Below are 17,848 nucleotides of genomic sequence, written 5' to 3'. Positions count from 1 at the left end.
GTCTGTTCTTGGGCTTTTGAAGAGGGGTGAGGTTATTTAGTTAGCTCGTTGGTTTTGCTTGATTTTGGAGGGCTTTTTCTTTTTTCCTGGTTTGGGGTGGGTGTGTGTGGTGGGGGGGCGGTGTGTGTGTGCCCATTTTCAAATTATGTATTTCAGCTGACTTTCTAGCTAATTTTCATGAGCCTTTTATATACTATAAATTTTTAATATTTTGCTACAAAAAAATGGAGGGGGACTTTGATGGAAAATTCCTAATGAAATAGAAGAGAGCTGCCTCTCTCTCCTGTTTAAAGCTGGGGAGCCTCTGAGGCTGCAGTCCTGCCCTGTGAGACTGAGACCCTCCTCAAGCCAAACTGCTTCCCCAAACTGCCTCTGTGCTTCAGCAGAGGTCAGACGTGGGGTTGAATGCAGGATTTGAGGCTGTTGACTCAGAAAGGCCTGAGATAACCAAGGTCCAGCTGAGGACATGTGAAGTAGGTCATGACATTGCTGACATTATCTTCATCAAATAAGATCAGATTTACTCATAATGCTCTGCTGTGGTCACTGCACATTGGGAATGAAAGGAGAGGCTACAACTTGACATTTCTGTAAGCCCTATTCCAGGCATCTATTGCTAAGTAAAACCACATCAAATGTAGTGGCATAAAACAACCCCAAGCATTTCTTCTTACCATTATTTCTCATGGTTCTGGTTTGACTGGGCCCAACTAGGCAGTTCTCTCCAGGGATATCCCCTGGTTGCAGTCAGAGTGTGACCGGGCCTGGAGACTCGCATATGAGGATCTTGATGCTGGCTGTTGGCTGGGCCTCTCAGCCAGGACACCTGCACAGAGACTTTCCATGTCGCCTGGGCTGCCTCAGAGCATGGCTGCCAAGTTCCATCACAAAGTGTTCCTAACTCTATTAGTCAAGGTAGTTGAAGGGGACATGGATTCTATCTTTTAAAGGAGAGGGATACAGTTCTGGAAGAGCATGTGGGTCTAAAAATATCTTTGAGCCATTTTGAGAAACGCAGTCTGCCATAAGGCATTCAGGGAATCCTCCCAGTAGCAGCTGCCTTAGCTTTGGCAGGCCCCATTCCCCGCCTTGGTCAAGGTCACAGGCTTGGGCAGCTTCTCACTGGCACCCCCTGCTCTCCTGCCACAGCTGCGTACCCTAAGTCCCCTGAATCCCCAGCAGGGAGAAGATCGCAGAGGGCCATCCTTGACCATCCATCACCTCTTCACAACCTCTCAGCACAGATATACGGGGTGGTGAATTATCACAAATATTTCTCTCTATAATTCCACCACTGCTCAGCTCATCGCCCCCTTCCACATTTTGCTCTACGAGGCCTGCTCAGGAAATGCCTTGCAGTAACCACTACAGGCAAAGGTGGCTTCTGAAAGGTGTCAGAAGTGAGTGGGGGTCTCTCCAGATAAAACAAAACTGAAAGGAAGCCCTTAGGCCAGTAGTTCTCAAACATAGATATAAATAATACTTCCTAAAGAACTCTTTAGAAATGCAGGTTTTTATTTGCTTCAGTTTCTGTAATTTTAACAATCACTCAGCTGATGCTCTTGCAAATGGCCTGAAAACTACGGTGAGAAAACTTTCCTCTGTAAGGTCAAGGAAAGAGCGGGGCACTGGTCTACAGAAATCCTGCCACAGTGGAGCCTCATCTGTGCAGCAAGCATCCCCGCACGTTCCCACCTGGGATTGCGCTTGGAGATTGGCTATTCCCTGCTACCTGGTCTCTCATCCTCCTCCTCCTCTTCATCCCCTTCCTCCACCCACTCATTGCTTTCCTGGAGACAAAAAGTTTCCAGGAAAGTCTCCAGCCTAGGCTGTTGCAGGAGCCCCCAGCTGCTCTCCACAGCTCCAGACTCCTCTCCTCCAATGCATTCTCCACTCTGACACTGGGTGATCAATCTCCGTGTACATCTGGCCCTTCCTGTTTTTTTAGCAGCCACCTATCACCAGGAGCAATGGTTCATTCTCAAGGTTGATCCCTGGGCCAGCAGCATCAGGATCACCTGGGAGCTCATCAGAAATGTACATTCTTAAAAAAAAAAAAGAAAAAGAGAAAAGAAATGCACATTTTTGGGCCCTACTCCAAACCTGCTGAATCAGAGATTCTGGGGGTGGGGCTGGGAGTCTGTGTTTTAAGTCCTGTGAGTGATTCTGCGCAGCTCAGGTTAGGGAACCTGTGGCCTACAGAATAACACCCAACCTGCTGCAGGGCAGCCTCTGGGGTCCCTCCTCTCTCTCCACTGGTCTTCCTGGCCCTGCCCGGCGCTCACATGACCTGATGCCACTGCCAGGCTTCTCAGAGCTCCCCAAGAGTGGCCTGCTTTTGCACATGTTGTTTCTCTTCTGAAATATTTTTTCCCAACAAGCTCCCCAACAAACTCATACTCCAGCTTTACAATTTACAAACCTTGGGAGTCTCCTCGTCTGTGTCCCACACACCTCTTGCCTGTCTACGACAGCCTTTCACCTGGCTGGAGTTATGGCTTCCATCCCCATTCCCCTTTTGTTACATCTGGACTGTGTGTGTTTAAAGGGCAATGTCATATTCTAATCCTCTCTTCGATCTGAAAGTCCAACACAGAGCCTACACATATTGGGAGGCTTAGGAAATATTTAGTACTTAGCAAGGTGGCTAGCTGGCTGGCCGAATGACTAAATCCCCAACTTGGGAAGAAAAATAAAATAAGCCTTTGAATAAGCAGAAAACATTTATTTATTTGCCAGAATGCTATTAGGTATAATATTTCCACAACCTTTGCCCCATCGTATCAATTATATATCAAATAAAAGTAAGTGAGTAGACTCATTACAGTTTGTAGACTCATTACAATAATGTTGAGGTAATTTGATATCTTAGTTGTAGCATTTTAATTTACTTCCCATACCCTTATTTTAGACTTAGTCTGATTTTGTTTAATGCAGGGCACAGGCTGTTTTGCATGATTAATTATTATTTGTATTGATTTTTTAAAAGTCACCATATTGAAAATCATCATAGCTTATAAAACAAAAAGAACTTGTATCATCTTAGAGACACTTGTCTTGCTAATTGCTCTGGCTACCTTGTGGGAATTTTAAGCATTTCTTTCCTGACATTCAAGACACTTCTTTACACATTTCTCCAATTACCTGATTCAGAGTATTGGACCCCAACAAGCAAACCAAAGTTAACTCTTGTCTTTCCATTTTCTAATGCAAAGGTATCAAAATATTCAGCGAACCATTGCAACAGAGAGGCCCGAAGACGATTCTAGCAGCCAAAGCTGTGAGCAAGCCCCAGCAGGAGGAGGCGGAGGTGGAGGGAGTGACTCAGAAGCCGAATCTTCCCAGTCCAGCTTAGGTATTGGAGGAGGGGTCCCCACAACCTGTGATGGCTTCCAGGGGCTGTATGACAGAGGACTGCAAGCCACTCACCCTGCCTCTTGGGGAACAATGTGCCCAGAGTGAAGAGAGTAGAGGGCCAGGGTGGAGGAGAGAGGCGTGCCTGGTGCCCACAAGGGAAAGCAGTCAGAACGAACTTCCCACCAGGAAACAGGAGAAGGGATCATGGTGAAGGAAACACCATCACCCTGGCATGGGGATCTGGAGACAGGAAAACAAATGAATTCTGGGGATGGAGCTGAGTTTGCTATCGTGCTTGTGAAGCAAGGCAGCTTTGTCAGTGGCTTAAGTAAATGTATTTGTTGGTATCCTGAGGATTTTTCCACTTATAAATAAAACATGCAATAAAACTTCACCATCTATTTTAAAGGAGCTCTGTGACAACACTAGCAATAATCACTTGTTTGCACGTAAAATAAAATTCGGTTCTCCCAAGAGAGGACCCTGGGAGAAGAGGTTTCCCAGCATGCCACAGGAGGGAATTTTTACCGACTACACTAGGCATTCACCTGGGGCCTGGTTTGCCTGGTTTTCATTTCTTTGAATTTACCTGAGTGGAACTCAGACAAGGATAATCAAAAGGCATAAGATTGGCTTCCACTTTTTTTTTTAACCTGTAATGAGATGAGACTATCACAGTGACATTCTATTAATCCACTTTCTTTTCAAATTGGGTAAATGATGCCAGATTTATTTGCCAAAAGAAGGCTTAGAGAACCATCTGGGCAGGCAGCACTGGGATTCCAATCCTGCCAGGTCTCAGCCGTCTATGACAATGCAGAATATTGGACATTTTCATGTGATTTTTAAAAATGCACGTCCACAATTCCACTACCAATTTTAATTTCCCCCTTTCTGTTATTCATTTTACCAGATATGCTAACTAAACTGACTAGTTTAGGTTTTTCTATTATTATTTATTTTATTTTATTTTTGAAAACAGAGTCTCTCATCGCCACCCAGGCTGGAATGCATTATTATGGTGCGATCATAACTCACTGCAGCTTCAAACTCCTGGGCTCAGGCAGTCCTCCCAACTCAGCCTCCTGAGTAGCTGGGACCTCAGGCATCTACCACCATGCCTGGCTAATTTTTTCATTTTTCGTAGAGACAGAGTCTTGCTATGTTACCCAGGCTGGTCTCAAATTCCTGGCCTCATGCGATCCTCCGGCCTCAGCCTCACAAAGTGCTAGGATTACAGGCATGAGACACTGCACCTGGCCTGTTATTAATTTCTTTGTTCAACCTTCTGAAAGAGATATGGTACAATAGCTAAGTAATTAGAAAAACGAGGGAAAAGCAACAGAAAATTCATTTCTGAGTTTGATATTAAATCAGTTGGCATTTACTGTATTAAAAAAAATCCCACAATTAGTGACTGAAACTCAAAACCATGCATCTACCCCACAGTTGTACAGGTTGGCGATTTGAGCAGAGCTCAGCTGGATGGCTCCTTGGGATGCTGCTGGGATCACCTGTCTGTCTTGGGTCAGCTGTGGAGTCGGCCATGGGCTGACTTGAGATGGTTGCCAGTAGGGTGGCTTGTCACTGTTCCCATGGCCCTGTGGCTTCTCATCTTGCAGCAGGCTCACCCAAGCTTGTTCTCATGGCGGCGGCAGGAATACCAGAGAGTGGAGACACAGGTCTCTTGAAACCCTGATGCAGAACTGACCAATGTCACTTCTGACATGTCCTATTGGTTGAAACAAGGCACAAGGCCAGCCCCCAATTCACCAAGGGGAAGAGCAGCGAAGTCCCAATGCAACTGGGTGTGGATATAAGGAAGAGAGGAACTGTGGTCCTTTCTGCAAACAATCTATCACAGCTGTGGTTTGCAACTTGTAAAGGAAATAAGAAAAAATAGGCAGGTGTGGTGGTGCACGCCTATAGTCCCAGCTACTTAGGAGGCTGAGTATATGGGAGGATGGCTTGAGCCCAGGAGGTCAAGGCTGCAGTGAGCTGTGATCGCCTGGCTGCACTCCAGCCTGGGTGACAGAGTAAGACCCTGTCTCAAGAAAGAGAGAGGAAGGAAGGAAAGAAAGTATGAACGAATGAATGAATGAGCAAAAGAAAAAAGGAGGGAGGGAAGGAAGGAAGGAAAAAAAGGGAGGGAGAGAAGGAGATAGGAAGAAAAATCATTGTGATAAAAGGGGAGAGATGTTAGAAGACTTGAGCCTTATTGAAGTTATATAGAAACACTACTAGGAAGTGATGATTCTTAACTGACATACATAAAGTAATGGCACTTGGCGTAAATCCAACAGTCTGCTGTGCAGGTGAAGGCATGTGTGTCGCTGCCGTCAGGAGGGAAGTGCAGAGGTTGAATTGCCCTTTTCCCAATGTGTTCTGTTGCTTTCCTTCACTTTTTGCAGATCTAAGAAGAGAAGGGTCACTTTCTCCGGTGAACTCGCAAAAAATCACTTTGCTGCTGCAGTCCCCAGCGGTCAAGTTCATCACCAACCCGGAGTTCTTCACTGTGCTGCACGCCAATTATGTGAGTGCCTTGAAACGCGGAGCGGGCAGCCTGGCTCGGCAAGACCCAAAACACAGCTTTGTAAAGTCATCTGATAGATCTAAAAGGCTAGACTTTTAACATAAGCAACAAAAAACAAAGACAGCTCAGTCCACTCTTTTGACTGTCTGTGAGTCTCCCAAAAAAGAAAAAGGCTGGATTTGGAAATGCTGTTGCCTCTGTGGGTTTTTGTTAGGCTCAAATGTGTTAATGTCAGTGAAAGTGCTTTGGAAACAAACCTGTTTTCATTGTTATTAAAACTTTAGAACGGAGCAAGATTATGAAGTGGCCAGATTTCCTTCAGCCTAATCATTTTATAAAATCATTTTCACTGAGGAAATTTTAAAGCAGAGTTGTTCTAGGTAAACAACAAGGTTTCTTTTTGATACGGTTTTTCAAATATCATGCTGAAGTTAAATTTGATTTGATTTTACCTATATAGTTTTTTCATTGCATTTTTTTGTATTTTCAAGAAAGCAATGTCATGTTATCACTATATTCACTAATTTTTCCATTCAACAAACATTTTCTGCAGTTCAGGCTCAGATCTAGGTGCTGGAGTCACAAAGACAGATTAGGGTGACATCCAAACAGTAGGGGCTTCCATTTTATGGAGCAATGACATGAAAAAGATCAGCTCAATGTGACAGAACCAGGTGAACCGAGGGAGGACAGAATGCTCTGGGGGTGCCAGGGAACATTCCTGCAGAGGCAGCTGAATTGAGTCCTGGAGGTCGAAAGTGGACAGGAAGAGGTCCAGGCAGAGGGACATCTGTAGAAAGGATGTGCCCGTGCCGGGTGTTGGGACTGACTCCCGTAATCCCAGCATTTTGGGAGGCCGAGGCGGGCAGATCATGAGGTCAGGAGATTGAGACTATCCTGGCTAACACGGTGAAACCCTGTCTCTACTAAAAATACAAAAAATAAGCTAGGCATGGTGGCACATGCCTGTAATCATAGCTATTTGGGAAGCTGAGGCAGGAGAATCACTTGAACCCGGGAGAAGGAGATTGAAGTGAGCCAAAATCACGCCATTGCACTCTAGCCGGAGAGACAGAGCGAGACTCTAGAATAAGAAAAAAGGATGCACCCATGAGGAGGCCTGGGAAATAACTCCAGGGTGGTGAGTGTGGGTGACTGGTAGGAGGGAGAGGGGAGGAAAGGCTGGAGATTGGGCAGCAGAACACCTGGTAAGTTGTGCACAGGAGCCTGGCTGTACTACAGCAGGTCACAGGAACCAACAGTAACACTGAGGCTACCTGACCAGGGGCGTTGATGATGCATTTTCTCTGGCAGAGTATTGGGGAGAGGCTGAGCTGAGGTGGTTAAGATACAGGCTGATTCAACCACTGACTGAGAGATGATCTGGCTCTGACCTAAGGAAGGGGCGGGAGCGTGGCAAGGAATGGCTACATTCAGGGATATTTCTCATGGACTCATCAGCGCCTGGGTCCATTGTGATCACGGAGGGGTGCAGGATGAGGACTCTAGAAAGACAGCGTAGTTTCTGCTTTGGGCGCCTGGGTGAGGCAATGACCCCACTAAGCTGGAGCTGGAGTTTGACTGGGTGATGGAGGGTGTGGCTGCAGAGGCGGGAATCAGTTTTTAACAGGTTATTTCTGAGAAGCCTGTGGGATTCCCAGTGGCTGGATTCCAAGCAACTCCCCAGAGGTGCAGTGGGAGCCACAGGGAAAATGCGCATGGCACATGGCCATGCCCCAGCCCTTGTGCAGGTGGCCCTGGGCCAGCGGGAGCCACTGGCCCAACCCCCTGCCTATACACAGTCTGTCCTTTCAACCCCCCGCCCTCCCCCACACACACCAGTCCTGTGTACCATCACATTGTCATTTCTTTCTTCATCTCTTCCCTTCCCCAAACACCTACACACACACACACACACACACACACACACACACACACGTTTTTACATATTGTTAAAAAAAAAATGACAGACCTCTCATGTCCAGCCTTCAATCCAGGGGCTCTAAATTAATGCTCCCCCTTTTAGACAGGTAGGAGGACCAAAGGCAGACCTCAGCAGTCAGAGAAGGGACTGTGGAGGAGAGAGAGGACTGAGGCTCAGGCAGGTAGAGGGAGGCCAAGGAGAACCAGTCATGGCTGAGACAGTGGGAAGACCGTGTGGAGTCACACAGAGAGGTGGGCCGTGTCCCGAGCTGCCCAGCACTCAGGTGGAATGGGTGTCACAGATAGGTCCATGTGAGCCAAGGGGGTGTGTTTCAATGCACATTTACTTCTTTTTCTTTTTTTTTTTTTTTTTGTTTTTTGTTTTTTGAGACAGGGCCTTGCTCTGTTGCCCAGGCTGGAATGCAACAGCACAATCATAGCTCACTGCAGCCTCTATTCTCGGACTCAGGTGATCCTCTCACCTCAGCCTCCCAAGTAGCTGGGACCACCAGCATACGCCACCATGCCCAGCTAATTTTTTAAATTTTTTGTAGAGATGGAGTCTTACTGTCTTGCCCAAGCTGGTCTCAAATTCCTGGGTATTTACTTCTTGAGCAAGAGCTCATTTTCTGAGGCCTCCACCTCATGTTCACAATAAATCACTGTGTCACATTCACACTTATCAGTGTTAGGGCGCTCACAGTGTGCTTGCTCTGTGTTTTCCCTAATTCCCCACTACCTACCCCATCTGCCCTGACCCATCTCAGAGTGCCTACCGAGTCTTCACCAGTAGCACCTGCTTAAAGCACATGATTCTGAAAGTCCGGCGGGATGCTCGCAATTTTGAACGCTACCAGCACAACCGGGACTTGGTGAATTTCATCAACATGTTCGCAGACACTCGGCTGGAACTGCCCCGGGGCTGGGAGATCAAAACGGACCAGCAGGGAAAGGTGAGTGTGACCCACGTGCGGAGCTTTCATCGAACAGCCTCCTTCCCCAAAGAGAAGACTAGTGAGGACGTGAGGAGGAGGGTGTGGGGAGGAGTTGTGTCCGGGAGATGCGCTATCAACCGCCAGCAGGAAAGGGGGGTGATAACCATCCACATCTGGGTTTCTCAACCTCAGTGCTACTGTGGGGAGAAGGGGGCCAGGCCAGGGGAATACCCTGTGCTTTACGGGACATTAGCAGCATTCCTATCCCTCACGCCACTAGATGCCAACCACAGTGACATTGCTGTGTCGCCGGGGGAGCAAAGTCACACCTGGTTAAGAACCACTGTCTACGTCTTTTTAAGTTTAGGTTTGGAACATGGAACCAGATTATGTCTAATGACCTTTCTGTTGTTTGCCTCCTTAGACAGCTAACTCTTGGGGCATAAACTCATTGGTTAAATGCAGTACATTGTTAGATTATTTGTTGTGACTTCCCTAATACACCTTAAGTTAAAACAGCCTAACAAGCAGGGTGGGATGTGCTGGACCCACGTGATCTTCTTGGATTACGTTTTGCTTCTTTGTAACCTTAGCCCAAACCCTGCCATGCTTTAGAAGACCAGCTGAGTCTGAAAGCAAGGTTTTTTCCTAATCTTCATCAGCTATCTCGATGTATTCAAAGGACAGGCCAAGTAATTTACTAGAACTGAACCTGTGTAACCTTCAATGAAATTTACCAGAGAGAATCACTCCCTCTTTTATGGTCCAAGGAACCAGGAGCTTTGCCTGCAGTTATGTCTGCGACATGTCCTTTCCTCTGTGAATGTGAACCTGCAAAGCCACTTTCCCCAAAGGGAGCTGGTGGGGCACCAGTGTCCCCTCAAAGCCATGAGTTTCTCTCCTACAAACCCCTAGTGTGCCTCAGAACATGGACTCTCTGGAGTGTGTGGGGAAAGAATGGGGGACTCCTTACAAGTCCATTCATAAAATGAATCTCTAGGACCAGCTCCTCTGTAACCAGGGATGAATTAGGGGAAAGAGAATGCCTTGTGTAGTAGAAAGCCACTGTAACCAGGATCTGTTCCCTGGGACTTTCTCACTGACTGGACCTGGCCTCTGTTGGAAGAGTGACAATGATTTGTATGTGGGGACTTGATGATGTGTATTAGGGTGGGAAATGAAGCCTGAGCCAGAACTGAAAGTAAAGGAGAGGCTTATCAGAGCTGGGTATGGGTAGCCATGTTTACATTTATTGCTTAACCAGGATGCCAATAGGACACCACCATGTTCATCATGCAAACAGCACACACCAATGTGAACAGCTTGCTGAGCCTTAGATTTCCATGACTGCAGCTTTTGCACCAGGTTAGGGATGACAGGGAGCCCAGTGGGATGACAGGGAGGCTTCCCAATGCCATAAGCCCTGGTTCTCCATGGTACACACGCAGATGTTGTGACATCTCCTGGTGATCACACCAGCAGGGAAGCACAGAGGCTAAGATGCATTCTGAGAGTTTCATTCCATTTGGGAATGCACATGAGGAAATTTCTGGCAAGAGCTCTTCCCCCTCATTCTCTTTAGCAAGAAGATACCATACATGAGCAAGAAAAAATCTGAATTTGAAATGAGTAGATATGTATTCTACTTTCAGTTATGACAAAAACTAGCTGTGTGCCTACACACATGCACACACACAAAAATGGTCTTACCAATTTCTTATTAATTGAACACATACATACACACTCATAGTGGCAGAATGTCTAAGAGGCATACCATGTGGTGAATTGCTGGGGAAAGTAGCCTTAGACTTGAAATGTATTATCACAATCCGTATGGTGGCCAGAGAGGAACAAAGGAGGATAGTGGGAAAAATACATGGACCAGTCCATCTCAGTCTAAATACATGACCCTATGTAAGTCACTTTACCTTTCTGAGCCTTTAAATAGCAATAGTAATGCCTACGTTGCTTTCATGATTTTACAATCAGATAAATAAGTTACTAAGTTAATGAAGGAATGCTTGATAATATCATGACAGATCATAGTATCTACCATTCTTTCTCTTAATGGCCCCCAAAATAATCCAAGATCAAGATTGGTAAGTGGGAGAAATAAAAGAATATCTCATTGCCAAAGCCCATTGATGATGGGAATAGATTGAGAAAAACATGTTTGGACTGTGTCTTACAGGCTTCACCCTCTAACTTGGATAGGATATGCTGCACAGGAAACCGAAAATTAGGAATACAGCTCACTAAAAAATGAGGTGACCATAGCTCACTATGCAAAAGCCACCCTGGTCACCTGCCAGAGCAGGTCCGTGACCCTCACCCCGGCCAATCTGCTTCTTGCTTTATCTACACATTCAAAGAGGGCAATCTTTGCTTTTATTATGCACCATGGTAGGAAGTAGAAGGTCAGGCAGAACTGTTTGGTGTCTTTGAATGCATGGTCAACTCTACAAAGGGGACAGAGGTCAGGGGCTCAGAGCTCTGCTGCTTCAGAAGGACCGGGGCAGTAAACACACTGGCCTCTGACTCATCTGCCGTCTTCAGAGTCTGAAAAAAGAGGACAGAGCCTTCTGCCCAATTTAATAGAGATTGCATGTGTGCCTCACACCTCATTCCCAGTCTGAGCTGAGGGACAGTCACCATCAGAGAGGTAGGGCAGTGGGCCCCGTGGGTCCTATCTTGTGGCAGACATGAGACCAAGGTGGCCTCTGCTGAGGAATGAATAAATAAAATGAGAAGGGGCCAAGGAAGAGACACTAATGCAGAAAGGAAACAGAATCTTGGTCTGACAAAAAGCATGTCTTTTTTTCGAAAAGTATATTTTTTCTCAGAAAGTATAATTTTCTTTGGAAAATAGAAAGAACTGTTTAAAAGACCTCTATTCATCAACCATGAAATGGTACAGAGGCACATGACTTCTGTTATTAACCAAGAGGAAGAAGCCACAAACAGAAAACAAGCTGAGAGGAAACAGACATAAGAAAGTAGTCTGAAAATAGCTGTTTTAAGATTGCAGGGAAAAGCAAAAGGTAATAATAGCATAGGGATAAAACAGAGCAGCACTGATGCTATTGAAATCTCATCACTGATATGGCATATGAACATGGAAACAGTCCCTAAAACAGAAGGAAGGGACCAGATTTCAACCAGTGGCAGAGAAAGTAAAAAGAAAAAACAGGAAAAAGAAAAAAAAATGCAAAAACTGAAAAAGGAAAAAACTTATCTTTTCTATTATGCCTACCCTAACCATCCAAGTTAATACCACAGCCTTCCCCGACCCCTAGGTCATGTGCTCCCCCATGTCACTTACACATTTATTAGGTTTATTGCTTATTGTCTGTTTCTTATGACAGGATTTTAAGCTTTTTGAGAACAGAAATCTTTGTTTTGCTCATTAATATAACATCAAGGGCCAAGAATAGTGTCTGATAGATAGTTGGCACTCAATAAATCTCTGTTGCACCAATGACTTATACAGTAACTTGAGGAAAGAAACCAGAATACTAGGTACAGCAGGAAAAATTAAATATTAATATTGATTATATTAAATAAATATTAAATATTAAAATTAAAACTTTGCTGATCTAAAATAAATTATTTAGGTGTGCAGATTAATTGGGCTCACTAAATTACAGTAAAGGTAATTGAAATACATTATATATCTACACATGTACTGGAATATCTTTAAATTGAAATTCTTTAAAAAATCTTATCAACATGCAGCCATGATAATATAAAAGTTACCTACAAAAGAATAAAAATTAGGCCGGGCATGGTGGCTCATGCCTGTAATCCCAGCACTTTGGGAGGCTGAGGCGGGTGGATCACAAGGTCAGGAGATCGAGACCATCCTGGCCAATATGGTGAAACGCCGTCTCTACTTAAAATACAAAAATTAGCTGGGCGTGGTGGTGGGTGCCTGTAGTCCCAGCTGCTCAGGAGGCTGAGGCAGGAGAATCACTGGAACCTGGGAGTTGGAGGTTGCAGTGAGCCAAGATCATACCACTGCACTCCAGACTGGGTGACAGAGAGAGACTCTGTCTCAAAAAAAAAAAAAAAAAGAATAAAAATCAGACAAGCTTCAAACTTCCCATCCAAAAAATGAAAGCTTCAAACTTCCCATCCAAAAAATGAAAGTAGAGAAATCCACAGAGCAATGACTCCAAGATATTGATGAGAAAAGATTGTAGCCCAATAGTCCTGAATACAGACAGTGATTGCCATTCATGGGTGAAGACAGAAAAACAACCTCATGTGCAAAATCAGAGCTTACCCTACTCTTGTCCCCATCTTGATTATTATAGTTTGATAGTTAATATGGTTTGTTTGACCCCTTCAAATCTCTCGCTGGAATTTAATCTCTACTGTGGCAGTGTTGGAGTGGGCCTAGTGGAAGGTGCTTGGGTCTAGATCCCTCGTGAAGGACTGGTGCTATCCTTGCAGTAATCAGTGAGTTCTCACCTTATTAGTTCTCTCAAGAGCTAGTTGTTAAAACAAACCTGGCACCCACCCCCTACCCCCGCTCTCTCTGGCTTCCTCTCTCACCATGGAATCTCTGCACATGCTCCCCTTCACCCTCCACCATGAGTGGAAGGAAGCAGCCTGAGGCTTTCACCAGACACTCAGTCTTCCAACCAGTAGGATCATGAACCCAATAAACTTTTCTGCTTTATAAATGTCCCGGTCTCAGGTATTCCCGTAGAGAAACACGAACAGACTAAGACACTGATGTAACACCAAAAGCCATTCTCCAGATGGCTCAGTAACAAATCAAAGCACAACATTAACAGTGAGAAAATGATAGTATAAAAAGGACTAGAGAAATCCACAGAGCAATTAAATCAATCAAATATATAAATATAAATAAAAGTAATTGTTCTTAGAATGCTTTAAAACATATTGGAAAAGCCTAAATAAAATATGGAAAAGTTGTATAATACAAATGGAATAGTTGTATAATAACAGTCTGGATCAATATCACCAGACTGGAATTTTTAAAAGTGAGAAGAGGGAACATAAGCAGGGGAAGGAAAGTTATGCTGAGTTACTAGTTGGGCTCAAGGGAGTAAAACTGGATAATTTTACAAACAAAGACTAAATATAGTAATTTAACAAGCTTAAAAGGCAACTGTTTGTACCATTTAAAACAGAATTTTTCTTTTCCAAAGCCCTTCAAAAGATAAAATCAAACAAAATAGAGTTTGTATGACAAAACACACAAAAAATTGCAAATAAGATGGAAATAATAAAAGTAAGGTAACAATAGTAAAGCCAAGCATAACAGTTACGGCAAAAGGTGGAAACATGATGAACTTATGTACCAAAAGGAAAACACTTTCAGCTTTGGTAACAAACAGATCCAGTTTACAAAAAGACATACCTAAGAGGTGGTTTAGAAAGTTTAGAAATAAAAGAATAAATATTAATATAGTGTGAAGACAATAACAAAAAAACCAGTGGTGGTGTATTAATATGATACAAAGGAGAATTCCAATCGTAATCCTTAAATGGGGTCAAAGAAATATATTAATCAATGGCAAAAATTAAAGATATAATCATCATGCACCTTATGAGCCAAATAATAACATATTAAATTTAAAAAATCAAGGAGAAATGGAAGGAGATGAAAAAATACAGTCATGGTAGGAAAATGTGTTTTATACCCATCAGTTTGACAGATTAAATAGACAAAATAATTTAGGATTTAAATAAGATAACTTTATGTGAATGAAACAAATTAATTCTTTTATTAGAAATAGAGTTTACTGGTCAGGCGCGGTGGCTCACGCCTATAATCCCAGCACCTTGGGAGTCCGAGGCAGGTGGATCACAAGGTCAAGAGATCGAGACCATCTTGGTCAACATGGTGGAACCCCGTCTCTACTAAAAATACAAAAAATTAGCTGGACATGGTGGTGCGTGCCTGTAATCCCAGCTACTCAGGAGGCTGAGGTGGGAGAATTGCCTGAACCCAGGAGGCAGAGGTTGTGGTGAGCCGAGATCGTGCCATTGCACTCCAGCCTGGGTAACGAGCGAAACTCCGTCTTAAAAAAAAAAAAAGAATTTTTAAATTACTTGATGAAAATTAAATATTTATTTATTTATTTATTGAGACTGGGTCTCACTGTGTCACCCAGGCTGTAGTGCAGTGGCATGATCACAGCTCACTGCAACCTCGACTTCCTGTCCTCCAGCAATCTTTCCACCTCAGTCTCCCAAGTAGCTGGGACCACAGGTGCACACCACTAAGACTGACTTTTTTGGTATATTTTCATGTTTCTTTTGGTAGAGACAGGTTTTCACCATGTTGCCCAGGCTAGTCTCAAACTCCCAAGCTCAAGTGATCCACCTGATTTGGCCCCTCCAAAGTGCTGACATTACAGGTGTAATGAATACACATTTATATTTTAAAAACAAAAAGTACTCTTGGTAAACTAAGAATGTAAATATGTTTTCATGACCTAATAAAGCCTCCCTTGAAACAATGAACATCTTATTGTACAATTGGGCCTAATAGTTTTCCCTTAAAAATCAAGAATAAGAAAAGATTGCAACTACTACTTCTTATTTAATGTTGTTCTAGAAGTACTCACCAATATTACCAGAAAGGCGGTAAAAACAAAAGAGCCCTCCTAAAGAAGGAAACATTATTTGCAATTAAAAATCAAAGAGGATATACTTAAAAGAGTAGTTTATTATATGGAACCATTTAATATGATGAGCTGACAAAAACTAAATACATAAATAATAACTTTCCTGAGTACCAGCAATGAAGGGTTATAAAACATAGGAAAAGATGCACTCAGAATAGCAACAGACAGTATTAAATACCTGTAAATGATCTTACCCAGAAATATGCATCTTTCAGTAAAACAACTATGAAACTGTACTAAGAAAAAAATTCTTTAGTATACATGTTCAGAAATGGGAAATGGTTACACCAACTATCATAGGAATGAATTATCTCCAAAATAATTTGCAGTCTCAAAGTGATTCTAAACAAAATCCCAATAGAACTATTTTTGGAACTTAATAAAATTAATATTAGTTCCTCTGGAAAAATGAACACAGACAAGAATACATAAGAAAATCTTGGAAAAGAAGGAGGAAACTTGCCCTACAGACATTAATAATTGAAATAGTGCAGTCCCAGTGAAAAGCCTCAGACCATTGGAACAAGTAAAATATCATGAAACAGACAGTAGTATTTATAAGAAATTTGTTTATAATAAAACAATAGGAAATGAATGACTTGGAAAAATGGGCTCTCTGAGAAAAATGTCAAACTACAACTTCACATCATACCAAAATATGTTTCAGAAAGGTAGAAGATTTAGTGATAACGATTAACTCACCAAAACTAAAGCTAGAAAAATAAACACTTAACTGACCTCTAGAGAGAAATGATTGAGAGATTTGAATACATAGAAATATTAAAAATTCAGCGTATTAGAATATAAAACAAACAAAAATCAAAAGCAAATTTGAAAGCAGATGTATAACTTAGCACATGTATAATAAATAAGAAAACTTTAACATCTCAACAACAACAAAAAAGGGAACAGACACTGCAGGCAATACGCTAAGGAACAAACTGACTAATCAGCCTATGAGAACATGTTTTTCTTTTGTAAATTCCCTGGGAAATTGTAATTCACCATTATTTACCATTTAACACTTCTAAGAGTTCTTTCAAAATTAGTATCTGTGAGAGCATTATAAAAAGAAAGATTCATGAACTAATGGTAACATGATTAATCTGGACAAGAGTTGCGAAGATAGTTTATTGGTATGGATCAATAATCATAAATATTTTTCTTTTAACCAAGTAATTAATTCAACTTTTAGAAATGTATACCAAACAATTGCCACATATACACAAATATAAGGAACCTATTTAATTTATAAACATCTCAGCATGTATTCGAATAATGAAAAGTCTATTTTTAATATTTATTAGTTTTGCTTACACTTGTGTGTTTAAAATGCATGTTGACGTGTTTCATTTTTTCCCATTCCCATTTCAGTCTTATTCCATTTCTTTACATGTATTTTTGACATCCTAGTGTCATTTTTTGAGGTCACCTACCAATTTTTCAAGGGTATGTCATCCTCAGTTCCAATTGAACATACAGCTCTTTTTTCAATGTATGTGGGATGCTATTTTGGAAAATTTTACAGCAAGTCACAAATATTGATTTGCATGAAATTAGGAGTGTTGTTATTTGCCTTTTTCCTGGGCAGTATATTTTTATCTCAATAATGAAACCACTTCCTGTATGAACTTTTATAAAGCTCTTTAAACTGCTTGTCTACAATGACATCCAATACTCGAAATTATAAGCTCAAACCTTCCAAGAATAATTTCTAAATCTGTATAAAATTTTTTAACTACTTTTGTCAGGTAAATCTAAAAATATCTAAAACTAGCATTGACTGAGGTCATTTGAAGCTGATATGACTTCATCAAATGTTACTGTTCATTGAAAAGAGAGTAATTTAAAAATTGTCTTATAGTACAGAGTTTTGTTGAAAAAAAGGTAATAACTTTCTCTTTTATGAGAGATAATTTTAAATTTAAAGAACAATGTTACCATATATTGGAATATATACAGTAATCAAACATGGCACAAGGATTTATATTCAAGAGTGTTTATTGAAACATTATTTTAAAACAGTAAAAAAGTCAAATGTCCAACAATTAAGGGTACTAAAATTAATTGTTATACTTTCATCAAACAATATTATATAGTCATTAAAATTATCTATTAAAAATATTTAATAACTTAGAGAAATACTTACAAAATAATAAGTGAAAAACCTTATAACAAAATTATAGATCTTGATGTGGAGAAAATATGTATATATTTGTATGTATGGAAAAGAAAAAAAACTGAGTAAGAAAAAATCAAAATATTTTGGCTATTATCTTTAGACTGATATTTGGGTTGATTTTTATCCTCTTTCTACCTTTTTATCTTTTTAAAGTTTTTTCTCAGTGAAAATATATACATTCTATAATTTTAAAAAAGCGTTTATCTTAAATGTAATTAAAATACTCTACAAATTATTAATTACTAGTATTATC

At 41.8% G+C, this 17,848-nt stretch overlaps 1 protein-coding gene across 9 annotated transcripts in view; it reads left to right on the top strand.

The window, feature by feature from the left end:
• The window catches only part of HECW1 (HECT, C2 and WW domain containing E3 ubiquitin protein ligase 1), a 445,591-nt gene that overhangs the window by 346,486 nt on the left and 81,257 nt on the right, over positions 1-17,848 (top strand). For all 9 annotated transcript variants that reach the window (XM_064366737.1, XM_064366740.1, XM_064366742.1 and 6 more), the window contains 3 exons: positions 3,216-3,355; positions 5,769-5,890; positions 8,581-8,766. In XM_064366737.1, coding sequence (XP_064222807.1) covers positions 3,216-3,355; positions 5,769-5,890; positions 8,581-8,766 — 448 coding nt within the window. The remainder of the gene's footprint in view (positions 1-3,215; positions 3,356-5,768; positions 5,891-8,580; positions 8,767-17,848) is intronic.

Source organism: Aotus nancymaae, unplaced genomic scaffold, assembly GCF_030222135.1.
Source record: "Aotus nancymaae isolate 86718 unplaced genomic scaffold, 86718_ANA_hifiasm-v0.15.2.pri h1tg000065l, whole genome shotgun sequence".
In the NCBI taxonomy this organism is placed as follows: Eukaryota; Metazoa; Chordata; class Mammalia; order Primates; family Aotidae; genus Aotus; species Aotus nancymaae.
This window is presented reverse-complemented; position numbering and strand designations above follow the sequence as displayed.